Here is a 25669-nt window from a genome sequence, read left to right as displayed (position 1 = left end):
TCCGCCTCTGGGCTGCTGTGAATAGTGCTGCTGAGATTGTGGGTGTCCAAGGCTCCACTGTCACCCGTTCCCAGGATATCCTAGCAGGGGAACTGCTGGGTCATGTGACAGTTCAGAATGTGACTTTTTGAGGACATCTTCACAGTGGCTGCACCATTTTATGCTTGCTTTTGAATTTATTGTTTATTTACTTTTAATTTTTTATTTCCTCTTTCATTTGTGTGTGTGTGTGTGTGTGTGTGTGCTCATATATGTGTTGTGTGCTTATGTGTGTTTTTATGTGTGTGGGCAAACTTGTATACTTGTGTGTGGGTGGGTGTGCATGAGTATGTTTATATGTGTGTCTGTGTGTGTATGTATATGTGTGTATGTGTGTATGTATATGTGTGTGTATGTGTATGTGCACATGTGTATGAATGTATATGTGCGTGAGTATGGGTATATGCATGTGTGTATGTATACGTAGTGCATATGTATGTGTATATGCACGTGTGTATGAATGTATATGTGTGTGAATATGGGTATATGCATGTGTGTATGTGTATGTAGTGAATATGTATGTGTGCGCATGTGGAGTCATGAGACTGAGGTTGGACACATTCTGGCTTGCTCTTTTGCTTTACTCACTGAAACAGGGGTGCTCAATCAAACCCAGAGCTCACTGATAGAGCCAGTCTTGCTCGATAGCTTGCTCTCAGCATCCCTTCTCTGCCAGCCAAGACTGGAGTTATAGGCGGCCCCTGCATCCATTTGCGTTTTCTTGGGTTCTGCGTTTGAACTCTAGCCCTTGGGCTTACCCAGCAATTGCTTTAACCACTGAGCTGCCTCCCCTGTTGTAGAATGAGTGTGTTCCTTTTAGAGCAAATTCAGTTGGCATAGAAACAGTGAAGGCCGCTCCCTGCTTTAGGCCATTGTTAGTATCTGTGCCTCAGGTACTTCTTTTATTCTCTGTACCCTGTTCCCTGTAACAAGGACAGGTCTTTCAGTATCATTCTAGTTGTCAGACTGGGTCTCATATAGGCTTTCCCCAAGTTCACTATGTAGCAGAAGCTGGTCATGATCTCACGATCAAAAGTACTGAGGTTCCAGGCATGTGCTACCCTGCCAGCTTCTTTTAACATCTCTGGTGCATTTTTGTTCATTGTCATCCTTACAAAGCAGGCACTGTGTTTGTGGGTGTGTCTTTTCAGTGCATACTGATGGTAACGTACTGTATATCTGCTAGCCATGTTCACAGTCACAGTGTCACACATAATAGATGACTGACATGTTTTCAAAGTTTCTTAAAGAAACCAAACACGGATCGTCCAATTCCACATACACTTCATCACGTCTGGTCAGTAACTACTTTAAGGAGTTATTGCTAACCCCTCAAAACATAATTGGGATCTAGCTGTAGTGCTTTTTGCAAGCATAACAAACAGGCATTTCCCCTACCCCTAAGATTCTTTTCTAGTACTTTCTAGAACGTTCCAGGGCATAGATACAGCATTTGTCTTCAAAATAAATTTTTTAGAGTTATACATTTTTGTCCTTACAAATCATGTTACTTATCCAGAATTATGTCAAAAGATAAATGAACTTTTAACACTTTTAAGAAGAACTGATAGATATTTGAACAACTGGTAAAGACAGTGCTCTTAAAGCCTAGGGAATGAGTCCTACAGTGGTGTTCAGTGGAACAGAGGGGACCTGGGAGGTGTTTGCTTGCTTTTTGTTTGTTTTGTTTTTGTTTAGTTGTTGGTTTGGTTTAGTTTGGTTTGGTTTTGACTCTGTGTAACCTCCAAGTGCTAGGATTAAAAGTGTGTACCAGCACCACCCGACTGAGGGCCTGGGAGTTAAGACCTGGTCTCTAATGTTGGCTGTGCTGTGGCTTGCTCTGAGACTGTAGCAGTCTGACTGATTTCTGAGCTTCAGACAGCTCCTGTGTAAGTTCAGAGATTCGGACTGCCCGGGAGCGTGAACTGGGAATCCCTTTCCTGATATTCCAGGCTGGCAGGCTGTTACCAGGCCCTGGACGGAGGCAACACAGCCGATGCACTGGTGGATTTCACAGGCGGTGTTTCGGAACCCATCGACCTGACCGAGGGGGACTTGGCCACAGATGAGGCTAAGAGAAGCCAGCTCTTTGAACGTGTGTTGAAGGTGCACAGCAGAGGTGGGCTCATCAGTGCCTCCATCAAGGTAGGGCTGCAGGGAAGACTGCAAGGCTTGCATGGGAGGGAGTGCGACTGAGCTTGGGCCCCAGCCAGCACATCATAATGACCCTTGGCTTTCTGAGGGATGCAGTAGTTGGAGAGTATAGCTTCCCTTCCCCAGAGCTGACCAGCAATGCAAATCCAACTCCATCCCTTGCACCATGCAATGCCCTTACACCATTCACACCCCACTCAGACACCCCTGGGCTCCTGCGTCCCTGCCTTTGAGGTACTTTGTCAAGGTATAAAGTGTCAAAAGTTAAGGGGAAGCTGGTAGAGGACAGGGAGTCCCGACTTCCTTTAGGTGATCTAGAGCTGCTCGTCAGGGGCGTCCTCTGCTCAGTCACTGCTGGGAGAAAGGTGGGTTCATTGAACCCAAGATAAGCAAGCTGTCTGTGGAGTCTGGTCAGCTGACTCTCTAGAAACTTAGATTTATGGCATCTGCTAAGTTCCATGGTATAAACACTCCCATCAAAGTCAATTTCCTATTGCTTAGGTTTTCACAAACATCTCTTAACATTTCTGAGTATTACCACCAGGCATGGTGCTGCACATCTGTAATCTCAGTACTTGGGACTTGCTAGGCAGAGGCAGGAGGATCTCGCCAAGTTCAAAGCCAGCTGAGTCTAAATAAAGAATTGTAGGTCAGCCAGGCCTGTGTATTGAGACTTGAAAAAGCTCTAAGTACATAGCAATCAGCTGCAGTGGGCCAAGTTGGCACCACGATACTCTGAGCAGGTCGGGGGCTTCTGTGTGTGGACCTCTGGGGTTCTGACCCTTTAGCAAGAGCTTTCTGTGAGGCTGCAGTTGCCATCCCTCCCTGAAGGGGCAATGTGGCTCCTTAGCCTAGCTCCAGTGCCTTAGTTTAGATTCCAGTGTGTCCCTCCTGTCCTGTTTGTTCTGCAGGCTATGACAGCAGCTGACATGGAGACCCGTCTGGCCTGTGGTCTGGTGAAGGGCCATGCATATGCTGTCACCGATGTGCGCAAGGTGCGCCTGGGCCATGGCCTGCTGGCCTTCTTCAAGTCAGAGAAGCTGGACATGATCCGTCTGAGGAACCCCTGGGGCGAGCGGGAGTGGACCGGGCCCTGGAGTGACACGTGAGGCCCACCAGGGTTGGGGATGGGTACAGGCACAGAAGCAAGGACAAGAGGTGACACTGGACTGGGTCTTGCAGTGTCTGGGAGAGGTGCTCTGAGGAAAAAATAGACGACTTACTTTCCAGTGTAAGCATGTGTCTGGGGGGTTGGGGGACAGTGGCCTGGAGAAGGGTGACATGGTTTGTACTTTGTGGTCCCAAGAGGCCACAGCACCTCACTAACTTTATTTCCTTACTTTGTAGCCCTGGCATAAAAAAGATCACAGTCTCTAGTGGGAGAAAGCAGAGGCTTCTTAGAGCTGGGCTGGACATGACCTCCAAGTTCTCTGCCCGCACTGCTCTGCGGGTGGCTTGGCCCAGAGCTCTCCCATGGGGAAGTGGTCCTGGCAGGCCACTCCTCTTATACTGTTCCCTCCCCAATACTCACATCCCAGGTCAGAGGAATGGCAGAAAGTGAGCAAGAGTGAGAGGGAGAAAATGGGCGTGACCGTACAGGACGATGGTGAATTCTGGTGAGTGTCCTTCTGTTTTGAGTTTGGGACCTTCCTGGGACCTGGCAGGAGCATGGGCCAGCGAGTCAGGGCCACAACATCATCAGCTCGTTATGTAGCCTTGGAAAAATCACACTACCTCTCTAACCCGAGCCTCCTCTGCATTGTATAGAGATGGATCCATCTCCTTTCTGCAGACCTGAGGGACGCCAGGACTGTTCAGTCACCCAGACTGAGTCTTAGCTGGCAAGCCTCAGAGCCAGCTGTCAGTCACCTCAGAGCACCATCCCCTTCATCCAACCCTCTGCATCCATGCCCTGCCTTTGCTAGCTTGTGTCCACCCTGCATCCACCCCCAGTGTCCATCCCCTTATGTCCATCTCTCTATAGCTATTCCGTACAACCCTCCCTTTCTTTTTTTTTTTTTTTTGCTTCTTTTTTTCGGAGCTGGGGACCGAACCCAGGGCCTTGTGCTTCCTAGGCAAGCGCTCTACCACTGAGCTAAATCCCCAACCCCGCAACCCTCCCTTTCATTCCTCCACACCCTATGGTCCACCATTCCCTACCTCTCTGAATACATCGCCCTGTACCCATTCCCTCACATGCAGTCTCTCCACCATCCTGTTGTGTGTACCTGCACCTGCTCACCCCCTTGCTTCTTCCGTCCATTCTCAATACATTCCTTCATCTGTTTCTGTGCCTATTCAGTCTATAAACCCATTCGTTTCCCACATCCAGCCCCTCATCCAGCCCCCTGTACCTGTTCATTATCCAGTATCCATCTCTCGTCCCCTCCCCGTACCTGTTCATTCTCCTGTATTTATCCCTTGCTTTGTATACATTCCCCTACCTGCATCCCTTGCACCCACACATTCCCTGACATCCCTTCCCCTGAGTCCTTTCTGCAGCATTCTATTCGGACTCTGTTGTGTGCCCTATTCTCCTTCACAGCCATTACAGGAGGGCCCGATGTGAGGTACATGCCATGCAGACCCACAGGCCAACCAGGATCAGATGACAGTGACATTAATACCCTAATGGAGCCCCCTTGGACTGGGATGGAGGAGGCTGGCCAGGCCCTCCAGTCAGTGATGCTGTGGACAGAGTCCACTTTGTGCAGTCTGGCTCAGGAGTCAGTTGAGTTAAAACATGGCAGCAGTGCTCCTGTATGGAAAAAGCTGCTTTTCAAGGCATTTCTCAACATATTCAAACCATGCACTTCCTCTGACACTGCCCACACTCCTGGAGGTGTTGTTGGCAACATCCTGGTCACTGCCTTACGCTTAACAAGGCGGGCGGGCGGGTGTTGTCTACCAGTTGAGTCTGGCCTTACAGCAGCCATGGAAGTCAGTGGGTAGAAACAGACCGTACATGATGCACACGACAGGGCTGATGAGAAGACACTTTCCATCAGCCCTGACAACTTCAGCTCCTGGGCCCCGCATGGTGGGAGGGGAGAACCAACTCCCACAGGCTGTCCTCTGACCTCTGAGTGCATGCCGCACACACCTGTGCCCCACCCCCAACAACAAGTGTTCAAAACTGCAATGAAATGTTAAGATATGCACACTGGTTACTAACCCTGTGAACAGCTGCCACAGCCAACACACCAGCTACACGAGCACGCACGCACGCACGCACACGTTCTTGTTTTGCTCAATGCCCTGCCATGCCCGTGAGGCAGGCAACCATTGGCAAGTTCATCCCATTTTACAAACGAGGAACCTGAGGCCCGAGAGGGATTTTGGGTCTTAATGGCATTGTGCCCTGCTTGCTTGCATTCAGAACATGCTGGGGCGCACCGAGCTCATTCCCTTCCTGCACTTAGGATGACCTTTGAGGACATGTGCCGATACTTCACCGACATCATTAAGTGCCGCCTGATTAATACGTCCTACCTGAGCATCCACAAGACATGGGAGGAGGCCCGGCTGCGTGGTGCCTGGACGAGACATGAGGACCCCCAGCAGAACCGCAGTGGAGGCTGCATCAACCACAAGGACACTTTCTTCCAGAACCCACAGGTGGGCATTCACAAGGACCCCACCCCGTGTCATCCTGCGTCAGCCATGAGACCTCTTCGTTGCCCTACCACGGCTCCCGAGTGACTCAGGGATGTCCTTGGCTGTCCTTTGGCACTCATTATGGCTGTCTGTGCAGTGGGGGGGGCTGGTGGACACTGTGTGAGGGCAGGAAGTTGCTGTCTTACTGTCTGCACTACATATGGTCACAATGGGGAAACTGTCTCTCAGCACTCAGAGCTGTCTTGTCCCGAGTCTCAGACACAGTGAGAGGCCGAGTAGTGGTCGGTCAGACCCCCTTGTTTTCACAGTAGCACAGTTTGGCTATTCCCAGGAAGTGTGGCCAAGCTGTGCTCTCCACTGGGAACTCTCCCCAGCAGCTTCCTCCACTGAAGTCCATCTACTTGATCCTTAGACTCAGTGTGTCCTTATTGAGCACCAACTGTGTGCCAGCCTCTGAGGTGAACACTTACCTTCTCATTGAGCTCTCCCAGTCTTCAGTCAGGGTGGCCACTGTATGAGTTAATGGGCTCATCTCCCAGAGGAGGGACTGACTTGGAGAGCAGATGGGATGGCCTAAGTTCATGCATCCGACACGGCTGGGGCTTTGCTCTGGAGTGTAGGCTCTCGAGGTCCAGGAGGCTGACCTGGATCTCACCGTGGATCTTTTTCATGGCTACACCTTCAGTACATATTTGAAGTCAAGAAGCCAGAAGATGAAGTGCTGATCTGCATCCAGCAGCGGCCCAAACGCTCGACTCGCCGAGAGGGCAAAGGGGAGAATCTGGCCATCGGCTTCGACATCTATAAGGTGAGATCTACAGGCCCACACCACTTGCGGTGAGGGATACTGGCTGTTGGTATTGGCTCTGTGAGCTCTTGTATGACTGATGGACTCACTGCGCCTCCCCCAGGGCTAGGCCTCTCATCTCCTGTAGTCTTGTTTTGGAGCCTTTATACACAGAAGTAGGCAACCTTGCACAGAGACAGGCAGACTCACCTCTGATCACTCCCCCTGGCTTAGAAGTTGATGTCCTCTACTCATGATACACGTGTGGGGAGACAGTTGGCATGACAGATCCCCCGATACATGTCAGATCTTCAGAACTTACTGAACCCACATGGATGTGAGACATTGGTGCATGCCTGCTCCCTAGCATTCAGTGTTTATGAGAAAACTATTGGCTCACTCCCCTATGCTGGCTTATTCATAATGTGTTGACACGCTATGACACTTTGTGTCATGCCATGCAGTGCTTTTCCGGGAACTGTCTAGGACGCCCTGACAGTGGTGGTGTCATTTCATGGCTTTGGGCTGGAAGTTGGACAAGTCATGATGAGTAGGCTTCCAAAACCATGAAGATGAGGCATCCACTGGATGACCCAAACTGCAGGTAGCACCCTACAGGTAGCCATAACGAAGATGGCTACTGAACATTGTACATACAAATGTGCTGGCCAAACAAGGCGACTCGTGCCCCTCCTGTCCAGTGAGTTGAGATGGTGCAGGATTTCAACACATCTGAAACTGAAAATACTTAGTTGTCTCTGGAGTTTTCCTCTTGCTAGTTTCAGAGCATGGTTGACTGTAGGCAACTGAAATCATGCGAATTGGAACTGGCTAAGCAGGGTTGGCAGTGGGGATGACTGTGTTTGGTACCTCCAGGGCTAGGCTGGGTTTAGTGGGCCATGCCTATAATCTCAGCATTTAGGAAGCTGTGACAGGAGAATCAGGAGCTGCAGGACATTCTCAATTACAAAGTGAGTTCAAGTCTGGGCTGTAGGAGACCTTGTCTCCTATAAAGCAAAACAAAATAAGAGAAGGGCTCATCAGGTAAAGGGGCTTGCTGCCAAAGCCTCATGATGTGAGTTCTATCCCTGGAACACGCGTGAAGTGGAAGGAGAGAATTAACTCCACAACGTTGTCCTGTGTGCTGTGGCATGCATGCCCCCCATCACACACACACACACACACACACACACACACACACACACACACACACACACACACACACACAATAGTTTGTAAAAATTCGTAGGGTCATTGGGATCACAAGGGGATTTCTCACCCACCTCCACTTTTAAATTATTATTTTTGAAGTAGAAGTCATAGACCACCTAAGTGAGCAGCCTAAAGTATATGACCTAGTGACATCACTAGCTTTTCGTCTTTGTGAGGAGACAGTCCACTGCAGTAGGTCATTGCCACCCAATACGATAGATCCTTCTGTGGGGGTCTCTGCAAGACACCACAGCCAGCAGAGCGTTGATCCGTATGAGGCAAGAGGGAACTTCAGTTCAATATGACTCAGTAGCTGGTGTTGGTCCAAGCTTTGAGAGTCGGACACTGGGTGGCTCGTTTTAGGCCTATTTAAGCACAGCACAATTTGGAAAAAAGGTTTTCTGGTGATAAATCAATCTTGTGTGCACAATAGAGCTTAAGACATGGCTGCATGGGGCGTCTTCATAAGGATAGGTTCTATAGAGTGAGTACATGGGACATCTTAAGGCTGTGGGGAGGATCTGCTGTGGTCTCAGTCATACAGGTCACCAGTTTATCAACCACCTCCACTCCCAGCCGTCACCCTGTGTGTTTAACATCCCTGGTTCCCCAGTGCTCATCTGTGAGCACAGGGACCTCTGTGCTTTTGACACCCTTTCCCTCAGCCCTAACCAAACACTAACCTAATCTTGTCCTCATAGATTTGCAAGTTCTGGGTATTTTCTGTCGATGTATCCTACTGATCCTTTCGTGGTAACCACTGCGAGATGGGATAGACTCTGATGCGGGCCGTTTGCGCCCCCATCTCCTGTCTCCACACAGGTGGAAGAGAACCGCCAGTACCGGATGCACAGCCTGCAGCATAAGGCCGCCAGCTCCATCTACATCAATTCTCGGAGTGTTTTCCTGCGGACAGAGCTGCCTGAGGGCCGCTACGTCATCATCCCTACCACCTTTGAGCCAGGCCACACTGGCGAGTTCCTGCTCCGCGTCTTCACAGACGTTCCCTCCAACTGCCGGTGTGTGTTTGGGGGCCAGGGCTAGTGACCATACAACCCATGCTGGCCTGGAGGAATCTGTGGCCCTAGCCTGAATGTGTCTGCTCAGGGCATGGCGCCTGGGCACCAGCAACCTCAGGGATGGGCGTCCATTGTTTCTCTCTTCCCCTGCTTGCCTGCCTAACTTGTCTTGGTTCTGACTAGGAACAGGGACTCATATGTGCATTTAACAATTTATAAAAAGGCTTTCACTTGTCTTATTTACCATCTCACACCCAAAATGTGAGACCTAACCACTCCATTTTATAGATAAACGGGAGGCCTAACCACTCCATTTTATGGATAGAGACCAACTCTAGAAAGAGGGACTGGCGCCATGCCGTCAGTGGTAGTATGGACCAAGCCACCCCTCAACTGGATTTCAACACAGGCCTTACCATTACTACCACCTGTCCCGTGGAGACTGGCTTTAGGGGGCAGTAGGCTGCTAAAACCATTTTGAGGCTGAGAAATAATATCTATAATACCCAACAGGGGATGTGTCATACGGGAAGTGCTAAGTACTTTGCCGTCCTGAGACGAGATGGAACAGGGAGTCTGGAAGCCTATGGTAGTGAGTGGTTGAGTTTGCCGTGAGGTTTGATTAGCTCCTTGTTTTGAACCCCATCTTCACGTCTGCCTTTTGCCACCCATTCATCCCCTTACCCTGCCCTGTTTCAGGGAGCTACGCCTGGATGAGCCCCCTCGTACCTGCTGGAGCTCCCTGTGTGGCTACCCTCAGCAGGTGACCCAGGTCCATGTCCTGGGAGCTGCTGGCCTCAAGGACTCTTCCACAGGTGAGCTCACCTGGGCATTACCTTAGGCTCTCTCTCCTTCAGTGCCCACCCCAACCTCCTGAGACCACAGCACCCGCAGACCCAGTAATCCAGTGGGTGATGTGAGCTTCTAGAGAGGTCCACCTCCTGCTTCCCTGGAGCCCGCATGTGGTGGGGACATCAGATAGATACTGGGGGTTCAGATGCAGCTTCTCTAGACTGAGGAGGTGTTGAGGTAAGAAACCCGTGTACAGGGAACAGTCGGCAAGAACTTCCGGCCAGAGGCCACCCTGTACTCTTCCCTCTACCTGGCCCTAGAAGGTAAGGCACTAGGAAGGTGGATCAGGCTCCTGTCTTCCCTTCCCCTCTGTGACAAAGACTAGGCTAGCATGGCACCTCCCAGACATCTGTCCCATTAGGCTCTGTACCAGCCCCATCCTCACCCCAGCACCCCAATCCTCTCTCCAGGAGCAAACTCATATGTGATCATCAAGTGTGAGGGTGAAAAGGTTCGCTCAGCTGTGCAGAGAGGGACCTCGACGCCAGAGTACAATGTGAAAGGCATCTTCTATCGCAAGAAACTGTCTCAGCCCATCACTGTGCAGGTGAGACCCACTCACAAACATATTCTGCCCCTCCCATAGCCTCCTCTCTGAGGGGTAGGGCCCAGGGCAGCCTCCATTGTCTTGTCCCACCTCTCGCTCCTCCGTAGGTGACTGACAATTAGTCAGTCTGAGTCTGAGTGCCAGCAAGGTTGGTCTCCCCGCTGAGGCCAGTGGTCCTCTTTGCTGACCTGGCCCAAAGCCTTGGTCACTCTTCTTCAGAGCATCCACCAGTGGATCCACTTGAGAAGGTGACTCTGAAATCATGTGTGCCATGTGGTTGTTTCCTAAGAACCCTGGGGAACCAATCTGAATGCCAGTGACCTTGGACACGGCTCCCTTCTCAGTCCACCATGGCTGGAGCATGGTGACTCTGAGCTCATTATCCAAGAACCCTCTCCTGTGTCCTCCGGGCCCAGAGCTACCTCTCTCTGGGCAAGAAAACATCTGTAAACAAATGTGTAGCACCCTGGGGAGCTACTAGAGTTTCCAAGTTTTCTTAACACTGGGTCCCACTGGGTTAGATCACAGACTTGTAGACATGGAGTCTAGAAGGACCATTAGGGGCAGGAATTCAACACAAATGTTAAAATGAGGTGCTGAGTGTGGCAGCTCATGCCTCAATCCCAGCACTCAGGAGACGGAGGCAGACAGACTCTGTGAGTTTTGAGGCTAGCCTGATCTATGCAGACCAGGCTAGCAAGGGCTACATAGTGAAACCGGTCTCAAAAAAGAAAAGAAAAATGGGACAGGGTGGGGGTGGGGGCATAACTAGGTCAAGTTCAAGGTTACCCCCCAACCCCCAGTTCAAGTTTACTGGATCTAGTAGTGACAGATTGAGCTTTCTGAGTGGTAACATACTTTTATGGGGGGCCTGAGGCTCTGGGAGAGGGCACCCCATCAGTCCAGGCCATGGGCTCTTCCCTGACTGGGCTTGCACTGAGTGAAGAGACTTGTAGCTCCGTTGCCCTCACTCCCTACCTGCCATAGGCAATATTCCTGGTCCTAGGTTTACCCCGCCTCCACCCTCTGTCTCCTTTCAGGTCTGGAATCACCGAGTCCTGAAGGATGAATTCCTGGGCCAGGTGCACCTGAAGACTGCCCCGGATGACCTGCAGGACCTGCACAGCCTCCATCTCCAGGACCGCAGTGGCCGGCAGCCCAGCGACTTGCCAGGCATCGTCGCTGTGCGTGTCCTCTGCAGTGCCTCTCTCACGGCTGTCTGATGCCAGCCAGCCTGCCCAGCCCCACTAGTTCTCAGCACTACTCGCATGTCCCCACCTGGCCTGGGACCAGCCTGGGAACCAGACACTGGGCCCTTTGCCCGCTCTTCCACTGACCCACTGTGTGACCGAGGAGAGCCCTGCCCCTCTCTGAGCCTCAGTGTTTGGAGGGCCCCGAAGAATTCCCCTCTCGTGGGGGAGTTTTCTTGCCTAAGATTTAAAGCGGCTCCTTCTACCCAGTGGGCACTGCCGTCAAGGGGCTATCTGTTGAAAATGTTTCCCCTGGCCCTGCTATCTGCAGAGGAGTGCCAAGACGTCAATTGTTTACACACAAACTGCCATGTCCCAAGTCCCTTCCCTCTCCTCGTTTGCTGTGGGGGAGGTTGCTTCCCTCCCCAGATCTTTGCTGCGTAGCTTAGAGTGACCTTAAACTTCTGATCCCCCTGCCTCCACCTCCTCAGGTGGAACCCAGGGCTTTGTGCATGCTAGGCGAGCGCTTACCAACTGAGCTGCACACCCAATCCCACTACACATCATTTTAAAACCATCTTGAAAGAACCCTTAGCAGGCATACGCAGGACGCCCCACCTCCATCCATTTAATTGCTCTATCGACTTGCCCTGTTAGCCGCCCCGGGCTTGCTGATTCTCAGGTCTTCTTGGAGATAGATACCTTCCTGAGACCAGGCTCTGACTTCACTCTCAGCCCCTGAAGAGCTATGGTCATGCTGGTGATTTCCCAACACTCTACTTGTGATGTTGGACCAAGTGGCCCGGGCCAGGCTGATGTAAGGCTATGGGAGACCCAAGGGGGACACATGGTGCCTCTGCTGAAGGACCCTGGGGTTTTCTTGGAAGAAAAGACTGTAGGATGGATGTACTAGGCCTTCAGGGCTAGTTCATCTGTTGGGTGTCACAGACAGGGACCAGAGGGCTTTCCACCAGCATACCCCAAAGATCTAAGGAAGCCACCACACTCTTACTGTCCGTACAGACCAAAATGTTACTCTCAGTCCTCAGCATTTGATAGTCTTAGCATTTAAAACAATCTCGGTGTAAAGGGAAGTCGGCCCCCACATTTGTTCTTTTCAAACTCGTTTTGTTGGGCTTCTGCTTTTATCTTGACATTGAACATGAGAGGGCACGGTCACAGTGGGACCTTCTCAGAGGAGTCTCAGAGAATGATGGAGGCGAGATGTTCCTTCCTGGCTGCCGTCTGCGTTCTGTCTCTGGTCCCTCCTACATGGTCCTATTCCTGGCTGGAGGTGCTGGATTCTGACTGCCATCTTGCTCCATGGTGGCTCTTCTGGCCTGGGACCATTGTCCACAGTAAGGGCTAGGAGCTGAACTGAAAGGATGAGAGGATTCCTCCTGCACAGTCAGGGCTTCCCTTCAATGACCTGGGCCTGGGATTGTGCATCCCACCAGGAGCAAGTCACTTCAACCTCCCGTGCCTCGATTCCTCCCTCTTGTAGCATGGCGCTGGCCTCTCCTGTTGTGAGGACTCTTAAAAGAATAAGAGCAAGGCCACACCACTTCCACTGTGTGTCTCTCTATTGTATACTCTGCACGGTCACATGATCCCTCCACTTCTCAACGGCTGTCGCAAATGAAGACTGCAGTCAGGAAGCGGGGATGAGCACCTGCCTCACGATCTTGGCTCTCAGGGCCTGGCGTGTGGGTCTCAGCTCAGCCATATCCCTCTGAGGCACAGGGCAAACGAGGACCAAGTAGCAGACTGCAGATGCTTCACCTGGCATCTAGACACTGCCCCCCGCCCCCCACCTCCAGCAGAACTGGGCCAGCAGCTCTGTTCTTGCTTCCTCTCTCTTAAGCTAGGCCAGGCTGGCTCCTGGCTGTGAAGGAACCTCTGGTCCCTAGGAAACCCTGAAGACTAGACAGGTGGGGACAGGGTAGAGCAGGGACAGCAGTGGCTTTGTTCACCATTTGCACCCAGGAGGCCTTGTAGTGTTACAGTTGCAGTCATCAGCCCTATGATGTACACTACATGGACCAGCAGGACCTGGCCTTCACTCCTCCAGGCTACTATGCCCTGGGGTCAAGGGAGAGGAACTCTGTTATCTTCTCAGAATAAATATTACTGCCACTCTAGAGGGACCTTTCTGTGTCTGTCTGTTTCATTTGTCCTGTTCCTCCTACCCCTACCTCATTCTCCCCCCCCCCCCCGCCCTCCAGAGTAAGGACGTGAGGAATAATAAAGGAAGAATAAGGACAGAAGGGTAAGCAAGAGGGTTGGAAATCACAGATGAAGCTGGCCTTGCTGGTTGCCTAGTGAGTCAGAGCCCAGGTTCCCTACTGCCAGTCATCGTGGGCCTGGCTTTGCTGAGCTCTGCCTGTCCAAGACCCTGGGGACATGAAAGCACAGTTCCTGTCCTGGAGCAGCCTTCCAGCAACTGAGGAGAACGTGCAAATCACATCTGATCGTAGTACTGAAGTGTTCGTGATCGGGCAGTGTGGAAGTCCCCAGGAGCTAACTCTCAGTCTCTCAGGTCAAGACCCGTGTCCTGTTCCAGTGGAGAGGAAACAGTTACATGCGGGCCACAGACAGAGGCGGCCAGGACAAAGATGCTGGGAAGGTGCAGGTAGCCAGAGCTAGGAGTTCATAGGCCGGGCCACTGGCAGAAGCTGGGTTCGGGTTGTCGAAAGCGAAGCAGATAGAATGCATTGATAGATTGGAGGGGTGAGGGGTGAGTGAAGTTGGTAGGAACTAAAACCAGTTCTGCAGTGTTTCGGATGTGGTGCCTTTAAGGTGCTGGAAATCAGTGCCCCTTCTGAATGGTGCAGAAAGCAGGCCGAACCTGGAGGGGTAGGGTGGAGTGAGGAAGGGATAAAAATGCTTTCATAAGAAAGCAGCAAGGTTGCTGCCGGGGGCGAGCACTATGCTAGGACTTCCTTTTCTGCCTAGGCAGAGACAGTGAGGCAAGATGAGCATCTTCGACAGTCGCGGTGAACTACGCTCACATGCTTGATCTTGGGTGGCTCGATTTGGGGAAACAAGCATGGGTTTCTAGGTTTATCCAGTTGGTGAGCTGCTTAGCTGAGTTTAGGTGTTGAGAAAGTGTTTCCGTTATGGTTCCGAGACCACTTTCTCACCCACCCACCGTCTTCCCACCATGCACCTGGGCCCCAGTGAAGCCCACCTGCCCCGGTTGCCACCCTGTCGATTGGGCTCTGGATGCTCCAACCCGTGTCTATCCCACTCTGTGTAGGCTCATGTGACTCGCGGCTCCGTGGGTGAAGGCTGCATTGGGTGCAGTTCGGCCTTAGACCTTGTTTTTCCTTAGTCTTGTAGCACTTGGCTATGCCCAGCAGGTGGCACCATTGTGCCATTGATCTTCCCCACTATAGATATCCTCCTCACCCCCCCCCCCCCAACCTATCCCTGCCCCTCAGCACCACCACAACTCCCTGAAAAGCAGCTTCCCTGCGGAGATGTCCCAGCTGGTCAAGATGGGGCAGAAGAGAGAAGAAGGGGGCCCATCTCAGGAGGAGGTCCTCTAGCCACCTTCCTCACCTACTATGATGAGCATGTGTGTCCTGTTCATTCCCACCCACCTGCTTTTAAAAATCACACATTTAAATCACACACATCAGATGAGTCTCTGTCCTGTACGAGGCTGCTGCTGCTTAGGTGGCTTTGCAAAGTGCCTGGATAATTAGATAACGGCACATTCAAGACTCCTAGAACAGACTGTGGGGGCAGGTTGTAAAGACTACAACGGGGAATGGGGGTGTGTCTTGGGGAGTCCTGGTTTGGATGCTGTATCCACCCAAGGGTCCAGGTATTACCAAGCCTTCTATCTGGTCCCTAGTAGTGTCCTAAAGGAGAGAAACTGGGTGAGTAGAGAAGACTACTGAGAGCTGAGACACAGCAAAATCATGACCAAGGTGGACAAGATCAGGTGTCCTAACCATGCAAAGATAGCAGGTAGTAACACTCATGGCAAGAGACCCTGAGGCCCAGATGGTTGACCCCAGGCTGGAGTTCCACACTGGCCAGCAGTGCCTCCTGGGGCCTCCATGCCTTGCATCCCTGCTGGGACTAAGCCTGCCAGTGCTTTACACAGCGCCTTGGGCAGCCTCTGGACATTAGTCCCAGCCCCAGCACTGCCCGCCCCTCACGCTGATGTCACCATATCCAGACCTTGGAGGCCCCCCAGGGCTCCGCCCCCTGGGAGAAGGCTTTGGAGGAGAGGGCCGGTGCCATTGCAGGCTGGACAGCTGCCCCGAACAGAGAGAAAGAGTGACCCAGGGAGACAAGAAACAGAGTAGCCCAAGGGAACCCCACAGCAACATCAGAGCAAGACTCAAGCTGGGGCAAAGTATTTGCAGGCTCCAGCCTCAGCTTCCAGAGTCCTCCAGACCTGTGACCCCTGGCCTGAGGCTGGGGGGGTGGTGACCCAGAGGGTGTGGATAAGACCCAGGTAAGGATGGGCTGCCCTGGCTGGAACTTTTGGACTGGGGAGGAGTTACAGGCTGGGGCCTCCTCTGGAGGCCCTGCCCTACAGCCTTAGGTTCTGGGGACTGGACTCCCCTGAACCTACAGGGGCCTTGCCACCATAGGCATGGACAGAAACTGTCCTGAGCTGTGCAGATGGAGGCTTATGCCCTGGATGAAGGAACAGTTAGAGAGCACAGAGCCTGTGGAGTTGTTTCCTAGTTGGAGCTGGGTCAGGGGTATCCAGAGGCAGGGGGTGGGGAGGGGAAGATGGGAGTGGAGGGTAGGGGCGAGTGTGGATGCCTCTCTTTCTAGGTCTTTTTGGTCAGCTCCCTGGTACTCTTATCTCTTTGAACAAGTTGCTTCCTCTCTGTGTGCCTTACGTTTCCTATCTGTGACCCGAGACTATGAAGGTCAGCATCTAGGGTTGCAGAGGGTTCAAGGTAAAATCAGACGTGGGCCTAGAAGAAACTATGGTCTTTGTTCTCAATTTGAAAAGCAACAGTGTTACACACAGTCTAGCTCTCAGTCTTAGAACTGGAATGGAGAGGTGGGGTCTCGTGGGCCGGATAGAAGGGACCCGAGCTTTCCCATGGGTCTTCAGCTCTACCCTCTAAGGTCCCAGTCTGTCCTGCAGCATGAGTGAGGCAGAAGCCAGGCAGCTTCTTCAGATGCCGGCTCTCATGACCACGGCTGCTGCCCTTACAAACCCCAGGGCAGTGTAGGTCCCCAGAAGGACCATATGCCCATGGAGACCCAGGGCATGGTGGTCAGGGCTCAGGTGTCAGGTAGTGTCGTGGGCAGAGGATCAGATGTCCTGGTGCCTCTGAATGGGCCCTTGTGAAAACTTAATGCTCACTCTGGGGGGCAGGTCAGGCAGGGATGGGAGGGGCCTCACGCAAAGACCTATGGGCTGGGGCTGCTTCTGGTGACCACACTCGGTGTGGCAAATCCATCTCGAGCCTATTTCTGGGCCCAGCTCTGTGCTGGATGAGGTAGGAGACGAGGCTCACAAACAGGTGTTAGACCATTTTGTCATGTGTCCTAAAACTGGTGCAGTCCTGAACTGGGACCGGAGCCCAAGTCTTAACTTAGTTCTGAGTCTTCCCTGCCCTGCTGTGTGACCTTGGGTAAGAGATGGTCCTTCTCTGAGCATTGGGCAGCCTCAGAACATTAGTCCCAGCACAGCCTGACCCTCATGCTGATGTCTGGTACAGGGCTAACACACTACTTTCTAAGAACCCTTTGGGATGACAAGGGCTGAGACAGAGGCTTTGGGCAGTGGAGGTGGTGACAGTAACTGAGGCTCTGGTCACATAGACTGAGCAACGATCAGAAGGATCGGGGTCAAGGAGGATTTCCGAGAGGGAGGAGAGGTATGGGGTTGGGGAGGAGCCTAGGTGGCCATGCATATCCAAGCTACCTGGGCTCAGGGCGTGTCATGGTCTCTTCCCACAGAACGGTGTCTGGTCACTCAGGCAGGTGCTCTGACGTAGAACCATGGTTATTCTACAAAAGGTGAGTTCCTCTCTTCTCTCTGAGAGCTAGAGAGGGCCATGTTGGGTACCTTATCTCCCACCCTCCATATTCTCCTCTCTATGTGCTTGGCCATGGAAACTGATGCCAGTTCTTTCTCTCGTCATACTCCTACTTAGCCTTCAGAACCCAGCTGTGAAGAATTCCCCGCCTCTGACATAGCAGGTCACTGACACGTGTCTCTGGGCAGGAGTGGTGATTCATCCCCCTGAGTCCCAGACATTCCAGGCAGAGGAAGCACATGCAAAGGCCCCAGTGTGGAAGGTCTTTGGGGAAGCAGTTAGCAAGTTTGCTTAGGGAGCACCTTGGTCAGAAGTGAGTCAGGGTGACAGGGCCCAAGCTGGAGCACCCCAGGGAAGAAGCACAGGTACTGCCCATCAGCTGAGCCTTCCAGTCCCCCTAGTCCTCAGAGCCACTCTGGTCTCTGACCCTCAGCCCTTCCCCGTGACCAGCCTGAGACTAATGAACTTCTTGGTCTCCAAAGTGGGAGCCAGGAATGTAGGCAATGCGCCAGGTGGGCCGGCACAGAGACTTTGGGCGGGGAGGCTGGGTGCTGTTGGGGCTCAGTTACCAGCTTCCTGTTGTCTCAGGCTATGAGAGGCCGATGGAGCACCTTGGTTGGAAGCCCCAAGGCCACACAGGACCCGTGTCTTAAAGGCAGGCTACTGGTCTGGGTCAGAAAAATTTTCAGGGGCTGAAAGCTTGCTCAATGGCCTATCAGAGAAAGCCAGAGACAGACTAAATGGGGTTGATGGGTGGTGATTCACACAGATCCCCCCCATAAGGAGGATCTGGGATCTTCATAGCCCTCAGGGGTGTTCCCCGGGGTCTCTGAAGCAGGCCTCTACCTGACTGGACTCCTCTTTCCCTGGACTGTTTGCTTCTGACTAGCTGGTGGCCAGCTTCGTCCTGCAGGATTTCTTTTGGGAGCAGATCTTTAAGTGAAGGGTGGCTCTACCCATCTTCAAGTGGGGCATACCTTTCTATTACACCGTTTATCCTCCACAATGTCCTGGCCATGGAAGCGCTGCGGGCTCCATCTTGTACTTTGATGATGCTGGGGGGACCTTGAGCTGACCATGCAGGTCCCTTCTGACTTGGGACCTTGGCTATAATTCCTGAACTGCAGATTCTGTTGCCTTGTCTGCTGCACAGCCCGCCTGTCTCACCCTCTGCTCCTTCCCCTGACCTTTGCTTCCCCCTCCTGCCTGGCTACATACTCCCAGGCCTCAGGGTAGCTTGTTTTGGGGGGAACCTCTTTGCTCATGTCTTCTCTGACTTCCTTGACTTCCCTAGAGCCCTAGTAACAAAGGCAGCTTCCTCCTGCTCCTCGGTTTCCCAGCTGGGAACCAGCACCCCCACCTCAGCCCCACTGAGGTTCTGGAGTTCGGTGCTGAGCATTGCCCAGCTAAGAGTGACCGTTTGAATTCGAGGGCTGAGCTGGACTCCTGTCCCCTTGGCTTTCTGACTAGGAAGCTGTAAGCTAATTGCTGCCACCATTTGCAAAGGGCTGATGGTAGCTCCTGCCTGTAGGTTTGACAGTATAATGTCCTGCTAATAATATTGTCCAGCCTAGGCTTGACATAGAAGTCCACAGAGGTCAGCTGCCTCATACCGTCTGATAACGGTGCTGTGATGTGTTCCTGTGCTCTCTTCTCTTACTTTATTTAAGATGAGGAAATCCCAGGACACCTCAGAGGATCCGATGGTTCTTTTTCCATGTGTAGGTCGCCCTCGTGGGAATGTGAATGGCAGGTTGTTCATTCAGTTTCTCTCCTTCCTTCCTGAACCACAGATTCAACCCTTGTATCTTCATTTCCCCTTCAAACCCATCTTTCCCAAAACACAAAGGACAGTGAGCTAATTACCCAAACTGCCCTACTCCCAGAAAACCTTTCGCTTTGTGAAGGGTTCCAACCAGCCAGGAGTGGTATCTATGGTCAGCATCCTAAGTGATGTAGTGAAGCTATGGGGTGGGAACCCAGGCTATTTCACACAAGTGAAGAAACTGAGGCTCAAACAGAGTCATTGAAACACAATCTGAGCAGGCCTGGACATGACAGGAACAAGGGGCTGATGGGGAGACAATTGTCACAGAAAGGAGGCCTGGGGAGGGGCCCAGGGGAGGAGAGGTCAGACTGTCCCTGGGCAGCTTGGCGGGGTAGAGACTTTTTGTGGAGAGGCCTGCTGCCAGTCTTTGTGGCCTTATGAGTTGACAGAATCCCTAAAGAGTCTTAGGGTATCTGAGGCTCCCTCTCCTAGCCAGTTCTCATCCACCTGCCCCACAGTGCCCCCATTGAGGCCTAGCTCCATGCCAGACAGAACCCCAAGGATGCAGACTATTCCCTGCCTCTCAGGAGAAGTTCCCAGACCAACTGAGTGTAATCTGAAAGCCACGTGATAGCACAGGAGGATAGGAGGAAACCTGGGAGTCAGAGTCAGGAAAGTCATGAGGCTATAGCAAAAGTCCCTCCTACTCCTACTCAAGGTCTCCAGGAAGGTGTCCGCAGAGTGGCCAACCCGGGTGGCATTGCAAAGGAGACTCCAGGTCTCTGTGGTGCACACTCAGCTTCTTTGAGGACCCTGAAGAGGCATTTTGCTTCAGTCTGACATGACTCTTCTCTGTGTTCTGTGGTAGGCCAAGGTAGGAACCATGTGAACTTGACCCAGTTCTGCAGGCAGAAGGAGGTTTGAAGATAGCTCTGGGCTGCACGCTGGTTGGATTGTGACTTAGCACAATACAATGCCTTCTTTGTCCCTTGTTACAAGTCATGACTTCGAATCTGTTAGGTCTGATATCGGTGCGAACACCAGCTCTCTCTCTTGGTTATTGTTTGCCTAGAATGCTATCTGCACAAAGACCTTGGATCTAAAATGGGTCTCGTGCAGGCAGCCCTTGGTAGAATCCTGTGTTCTTATCTGTTCTGTCAAGTTCCTCCTTTCAGTTGGTGCACATTTATCTACTGGTCAGGACTTGACTTGCTGAGACCAGGCTCACTTATCCAAGGTTAGCCTCCAACTTGCCTATAGCCATGAATGACTGAATTTCTGGTCCTATTGTTCCCACTTTCCCGGCGCTATGGTTAAAGGCATGCACCATGACTGGTTTATATAGTGCTGGGCTTCATGCTAGGCAAGCACTCAGCCAATTGAGCTATATCCTCAGGTCCCTGCTAAGGCCTCTGCTGCTGGGCTATTTTCTCTTTAGACATTTTGTAATGTCTCCAATTCTTTCATCAGTGATATCTTTTGTGTTTAATTGTCTTTTTTTTCTAATTTTCTATTTTGATTCCTGTTTCAAGTCCTTCTATTTATGAGTTTTTCTTTGTGTGTGTGTGTGTGTGTGTGTGTGTGTGTGTGTGTGTGTGTGTGTGTAACTTTAAAGGCAGGAAGGATGGCTCAGCAGTTAAGAGTGCTTGCTGCTCTCCCAGAGGCCTGAAATTCAGGTCCGACACCGACACCCACCCACGGTAGGTAGCTAGCTCACACCAGCTAGGAGCTAGCTCCAGGGAACCCAGCCCGTGCACTCACACATCTGGCATACGTACACACAGACACACAGACACACAGACACATAAATACAAACAAATTCTTAAAAATAAACATTGTTTAAAAAAACTTCTAAAGGTTTTTTTTTCTCTTTATGGCTTCTCTTAGGGTTACAAATAAGATCTTAAATGTATAACAATATAAAGACCAAAATAACTTCGATGGTATATGAGACATGCACCTCTGAAGATCCACGTTTTCCACTTTCACAGTTTACATCTTTACATACTGTGTGTCAAACCTATTAACATAGAGTTACCACTGCTTTTTCTATTTCCAATCACAGGGGCGGGGGGTGGGGGGTTACACACCAAAGTACAATAGTGCTATGTAGACCAGGCTAGCCTTGAATTTACAGAGATCCACCTGCCTCTGCCTCCCAAGTACTGGGATTAAAGGATTTAAAAGCCACTGCCTGGCTTTTAAAACTTATATTTAATTTAATTTTTTCTTGAGTGACTCTTGCTATGTCGCTCAAGCCATCCTTGAACTCATGGTGCAGCATAGACCAGGCTCGAACTCCCAATCCTCTTGCCTCTGCGTCTTTGGTGTTATAGCCTGTGCTACCATACCTTGATTTTTAACATTTGAAGAACACCCTCTTCCTGTCTTCAGCCCCCCATGGTTTCAGAAGAGGAAGTCTTTACACATAGTAAAGACTCTTAGCATACAAGGAGTCACCTCTCTCTTGCAGCTTCTGCCTCTCTCTCTGTCTCACAAGCAGACCTGTTTTTCTTTTTCTTTCTTTCTTTCTTTCTTTCTTTCTTTCTTTCTTTCTTTCTTTTTTTTTCTTTTCGGAGCTGGGGACTGAACCCAGGGCCTTGAGCTTGCTAGGCAAGTGCTCTACCACTGAGCTAAATTCCCAACCTCAGACCTGTTTTTCTAGTGTCACCTGCAGAGACAACCTCCCAGCACCCTGTTGGGCCTCTGGTGGGGGTGGGGGCTCTCTCCAGCCACCAGATCCCTTGTCTGTCTTTTCCCCTGTCCTTGGCATCTCTTTGTGCTCTCTCTCTCTCTCTATCTAGAGCACCTTTTCCCTTCCTCGAGGAGGCCTAAGAGTCTCTCACCTATTAGGAGCCACCAAGCACACAGGATTTGTTCACAACACCCATGAGTCCACAAACCCCTCTTTGGGGGTTTCCTCATCATAGGCAGATGAGGAAACATATGTACCCCAGGTTAAGGAGTTTGTCCGAAGAACACAGCTTGTGGCCAAGTGGGATGGAATCTAAACTGGCTCCAGAGTCCATAGAGCAGATTTGAAGGCAGCGCTGACCCTTATCTGGTGGTTCTCGCTTATCTGAATCTCGTCCCACCAGGCTGAGAGCTCAAGGACATGATGTGTTAAAAGGACCCTCTGTGCCCTGCCCCACCCTTGGTTCTGTATGGACAGTTGGAAAATGCCCAGACTCCATGCTGGCTCCTCCCCTGCATTCTGTGGCTTTCATGGGCAGGCAGGCCCGGGGAGGTACCCTTATAAGAACAGGGTCCTTGAGTGTGGAAAGGGTTGGTGGCTGCAGGACGGTGCCTAGAGTAGGATGGTGAGGTCCTGAGCCCCTGAGGCAGAGACTGGGTTGTGTGGGTAGAAGGAGGTGCTGGTCTGGCCTGACTGCCCTGAGCTGCCTGTGGCTTCTGAGTATCCTCCTGGTTCTCCCATTCTTCCCAGCCCCTGCTCCCCGCTGGTGTTTTCTAAAGGAGCAGTTGGGTTTCTAGGGTTCCAGACCAGAAGGGTTGTATGAAATGGATAAGAGAAGAAAAAAGAGAAAAGAGGTTAGAAGAGAGGAGGGCAGAGAAGCAGACAGGCTGGAAGGGTGGAGCAGGAGGCTAGAGGGCATCATGGATGGACAGTGGCCTCTGGCTCAGGGCTCTGCATCGGCTGGAGCCTGGTACCTCATCTTGTTTGGATACAAGAACACAGAAGCTCTGCCAAGCTCCTACAAGGTAAGCCTAAACCATCTTGGTGACTGGGGCTCCTGGGGAAGCCAGGGAGCCTCTGAGACACCAGACCACCCATAGTTGACCCCAGGGTTTGGGGGAGGAGGATCAGACAAGCTCAAGTTCCCCTGAAGATGCCTCCCTGGTTCATTTGTTCATTCATTCATTTTACCAGCTTTTAACGCCCTCTGTGCTATTCCTCTGTCTGGAAGAGCACAGTGGGGAGGGCAGACAATGGATCTGGTGGCTGGAGAGAGGCCCCCCGAATTTTATTTTATTTTATCTACCGTCTTCCACTCCCCAGAGGTGGCCTGGGAACCACCCTTCTCTGTAGTCCTAAAACTTTTCTAAGTTTACTTGTGCTCCTCCTGTAAAAAAACAGACCGATTTTCTCCAACACTGCAGCCAAGCTGAGGTTCCTGGAGCTCATTTCCCGGCTGCGGCTGCGGTTTCAGAGAAGCGCCCTGGGAATCTGGGGTTGTCAAGGTCCCTCAGTGGGAGGGGTCGCAGCGGCGCAGTGCCCCTTCCTCTCTAGGCCCACGGGCGTCACCTAAGCCGCCGTTGCCATGGGCCCCTGGCAGATGGCTGGGTTTAGGGTTCCCGAGAGGGTGGTGCGCGGGATTAGGTGAATTAGGAGCCTGCGTCCTGTCGTGAGGCCACCAGACCCAGCGCACCATGGAGTCCCCCAAAAGCCCTGCTGACCTAGGCGAAGCACCCGCCCCTCCGCCTGGCAAGTGGGCTCTGGTGCGAAACTTGAACCAAGCGCTCAAGACCTTCGCGGTCCTGCCGGTGAGCCCCGGGGCTGGGAGGGGAAGGCTCACTTACTTGAGCCTCAACTCCCCTGGTGGTCAGACGCCAAGTGGGAGGCAGGAGCTAGAAGTGCACGGGAGACTGCAGCCAGCCCTAGGATGCTGCAAGGGACTAGGGACTTTGGTGTGAACTTGGCCGAAGGCACACATCCCAGGGTCTGAAGGTTTTGCCATCTGGAAAACCAAGGATGCCATGGGGGAGGGACAGACTAGCTGGACCAAGTTAAGAATAGAATTCCCAGCTTTTACTGGTGTCCAGCTCAGGGAGCACCGCGAGGCACATAACAGGGCATCCTAGAGTCCCCTCTCTCAACAAAGGCTAGTAATTCGCCACCTTTCCTGCTTCTATGGCAATACATTGGTCACCTCCCCGCCTATGAAATGGCCCACAGTGGGTAGAAAAATGAGTGAAGGGCCATGTTCTAATTGAGGCTCCTGTGGTTTCACAGAGGTTGGAAGAGGCAGGAGGCGGCTGAGGACTGTGGGTTGGTACTGATGTGATGTGACCCCAAGTCTAGAATTAGGGCAGACAGCAGGCACAGGTGGCATTTTTTTCCCCTCTGGGCCTCAAGTTTTCAGATACACTGACTCCTTCCCTTCCAAGACTGCTGAAAAATGAGGTCTGGAAAAATTACGCCCCAGGCACACAGCACCAGGGGCAGAACTGAAATTGGGACCCATGACTCTTGACTACTGTGCTCACTGCAAATGCTAGCTAGCAACTGGGGATTGGGAGTGTGCTTGAGGACAATGAGTCCGCCCTGGTGGCTGGGTCTGCATAGCAGCTGGGGGCCTGGGCCTGGAAGGGGCTGGTCCTGGATTCACTTGACAATGGAAGAGCTGTGAGTTGGCCCAAGTTACACAGCCCCCACCAAAGCATTTGCCATGTCTCAAATGGGATCTTCACTGCAAGGTGAGATCCCTAGAGAGGTGCCTTTCACAGCATGGTTTTTGGGCAGTATGGTGGCCTGAGTCTGGCCACAGGCTGGGACTTGGGGCCCTTCATGGCTTCCTCCTTCTTCCCTTGCATCTGCCAGCCTTGGTGAGCAGTATGATGAGAGAATGCCTCAAGTTCCCTTTTCTTCTTGGGTCTTAGTTTCTTCACCTATAAATGAGATGTTTTGTGTCCTATGTGCCTTGGGAATATGATCTACCTCCTGGGGACGAGCTGAAGCTAGAAGAGTCATTTCTGTTTGCTGTATGTTATGAGCACCTCCGTCTCCCTCTCTGAGCCTCTCTTCCTGGCTCACACGAGGTATCTTAATTTGGTTTTCCTATGTTCTTTCAGTGGGATATATCATCCTTGTGTGCCAGGCCCTGTGCCGGGCCTGGAGTCATCGGTGAGTCAGGGACCTGGCTCTCAGCTGTTCAGTCTAGGTTTGCACCTTGTCTTTAGGGCTGGGTGTCATTCAGCCAAGAGCCCCAGCCTGTCTTGCTCAGGGATAAAACCTCTGGAATGTGGGGAAAGACCTGGGGCTTGGGGTTTCTCAGCTTCTGGCTGGGTGACAACAGGGCTGTTTTAATCTCTGAGAAACAGGGGACTCTCCACATGAGGGTATATCGTGGAGGTTAATACAGTAGTTTATTTCAGAGGAACATCTAAAGTTCTGGAAGGTTCTGGGACTTCTGTAAAGCAGTCATCCAGCACATGGGCCAGCAGGCAGAAATCATTTCTATTTCTTCTTCCCTCCCTTCCTCCTTCCCTCCCTTTCTCCCTCCTTTTTTCCCTCCTTCCTGCCTTTCTCCTTTGTGGCATTGAAGATAGAACCTTTCTATAGCCTTTGTGTCTTGGGTAAGTTTTCTACCTTGGAACCATATCACTATTTGAAGTTTCTACTTTGTGCTCACTCTCTCTATCCACACCACCCCCACCGCTCAGCAGCTCCCCCCCCCCACAGTCACATGCCTGTCCCTCACACACAGTCACATGCCCT

The 25669-nt window shown here is 51.9% G+C and overlaps 2 protein-coding genes across 9 annotated transcripts in view; both read left to right on the top strand.

Moving 5' to 3' along the window:
- Window positions 1-13565, top strand: part of Capn5 (calpain 5) — a 56669-nt gene extending 43104 nt beyond the window's left edge. For all 4 annotated transcript variants that reach the window (NM_134461.2, XM_063277344.1, XM_063277369.1 and 1 more), the window contains 9 exons: window positions 1992-2184; window positions 3105-3298; window positions 3732-3809; window positions 5616-5811; window positions 6497-6619; window positions 8633-8829; window positions 9529-9644; window positions 10092-10228; window positions 11269-13565. In NM_134461.2, the coding sequence (NP_604456.2) occupies window positions 1992-2184; window positions 3105-3298; window positions 3732-3809; window positions 5616-5811; window positions 6497-6619; window positions 8633-8829; window positions 9529-9644; window positions 10092-10228; window positions 11269-11451 (1417 nt within the window). In that variant the 3' untranslated portion in view covers window positions 11452-13565. The remainder of the gene's footprint in view (window positions 1-1991; window positions 2185-3104; window positions 3299-3731; window positions 3810-5615; window positions 5812-6496; window positions 6620-8632; window positions 8830-9528; window positions 9645-10091; window positions 10229-11268) is intronic.
- A 2076-nt stretch (window positions 13566-15641) lies between these two features.
- Window positions 15642-25669, top strand: part of Myo7a (myosin VIIA) — a 70288-nt gene continuing 60260 nt past the window's right edge. Inside the window, exons 1-2 of one of the 5 annotated variants that reach the window (XM_006229744.5) lie at window positions 15642-15892; window positions 17365-17424. In XM_006229744.5, coding sequence (XP_006229806.1) covers window positions 17407-17424 — 18 coding nt within the window. In that variant the 5' untranslated portion in view covers window positions 15642-15892; window positions 17365-17406. Of the gene's footprint in view, window positions 15893-17364; window positions 17425-21813; window positions 22933-22960; window positions 24991-25669 lie in introns of those variants that run through there. The other 4 variants (NM_153473.2, XM_006229742.5, NM_001414743.1 and 1 more) reach the window with 4 other exon arrangements.

Source organism: Rattus norvegicus, chromosome 1 (assembly GCF_036323735.1).
Source record: "Rattus norvegicus strain BN/NHsdMcwi chromosome 1, GRCr8, whole genome shotgun sequence".
Taxonomy (NCBI): domain Eukaryota; kingdom Metazoa; phylum Chordata; class Mammalia; order Rodentia; family Muridae; genus Rattus; species Rattus norvegicus.
The sequence above is the reverse complement of the archived record's forward strand: the minus strand, read 5'-3'. Positions and strand labels throughout refer to the sequence as shown.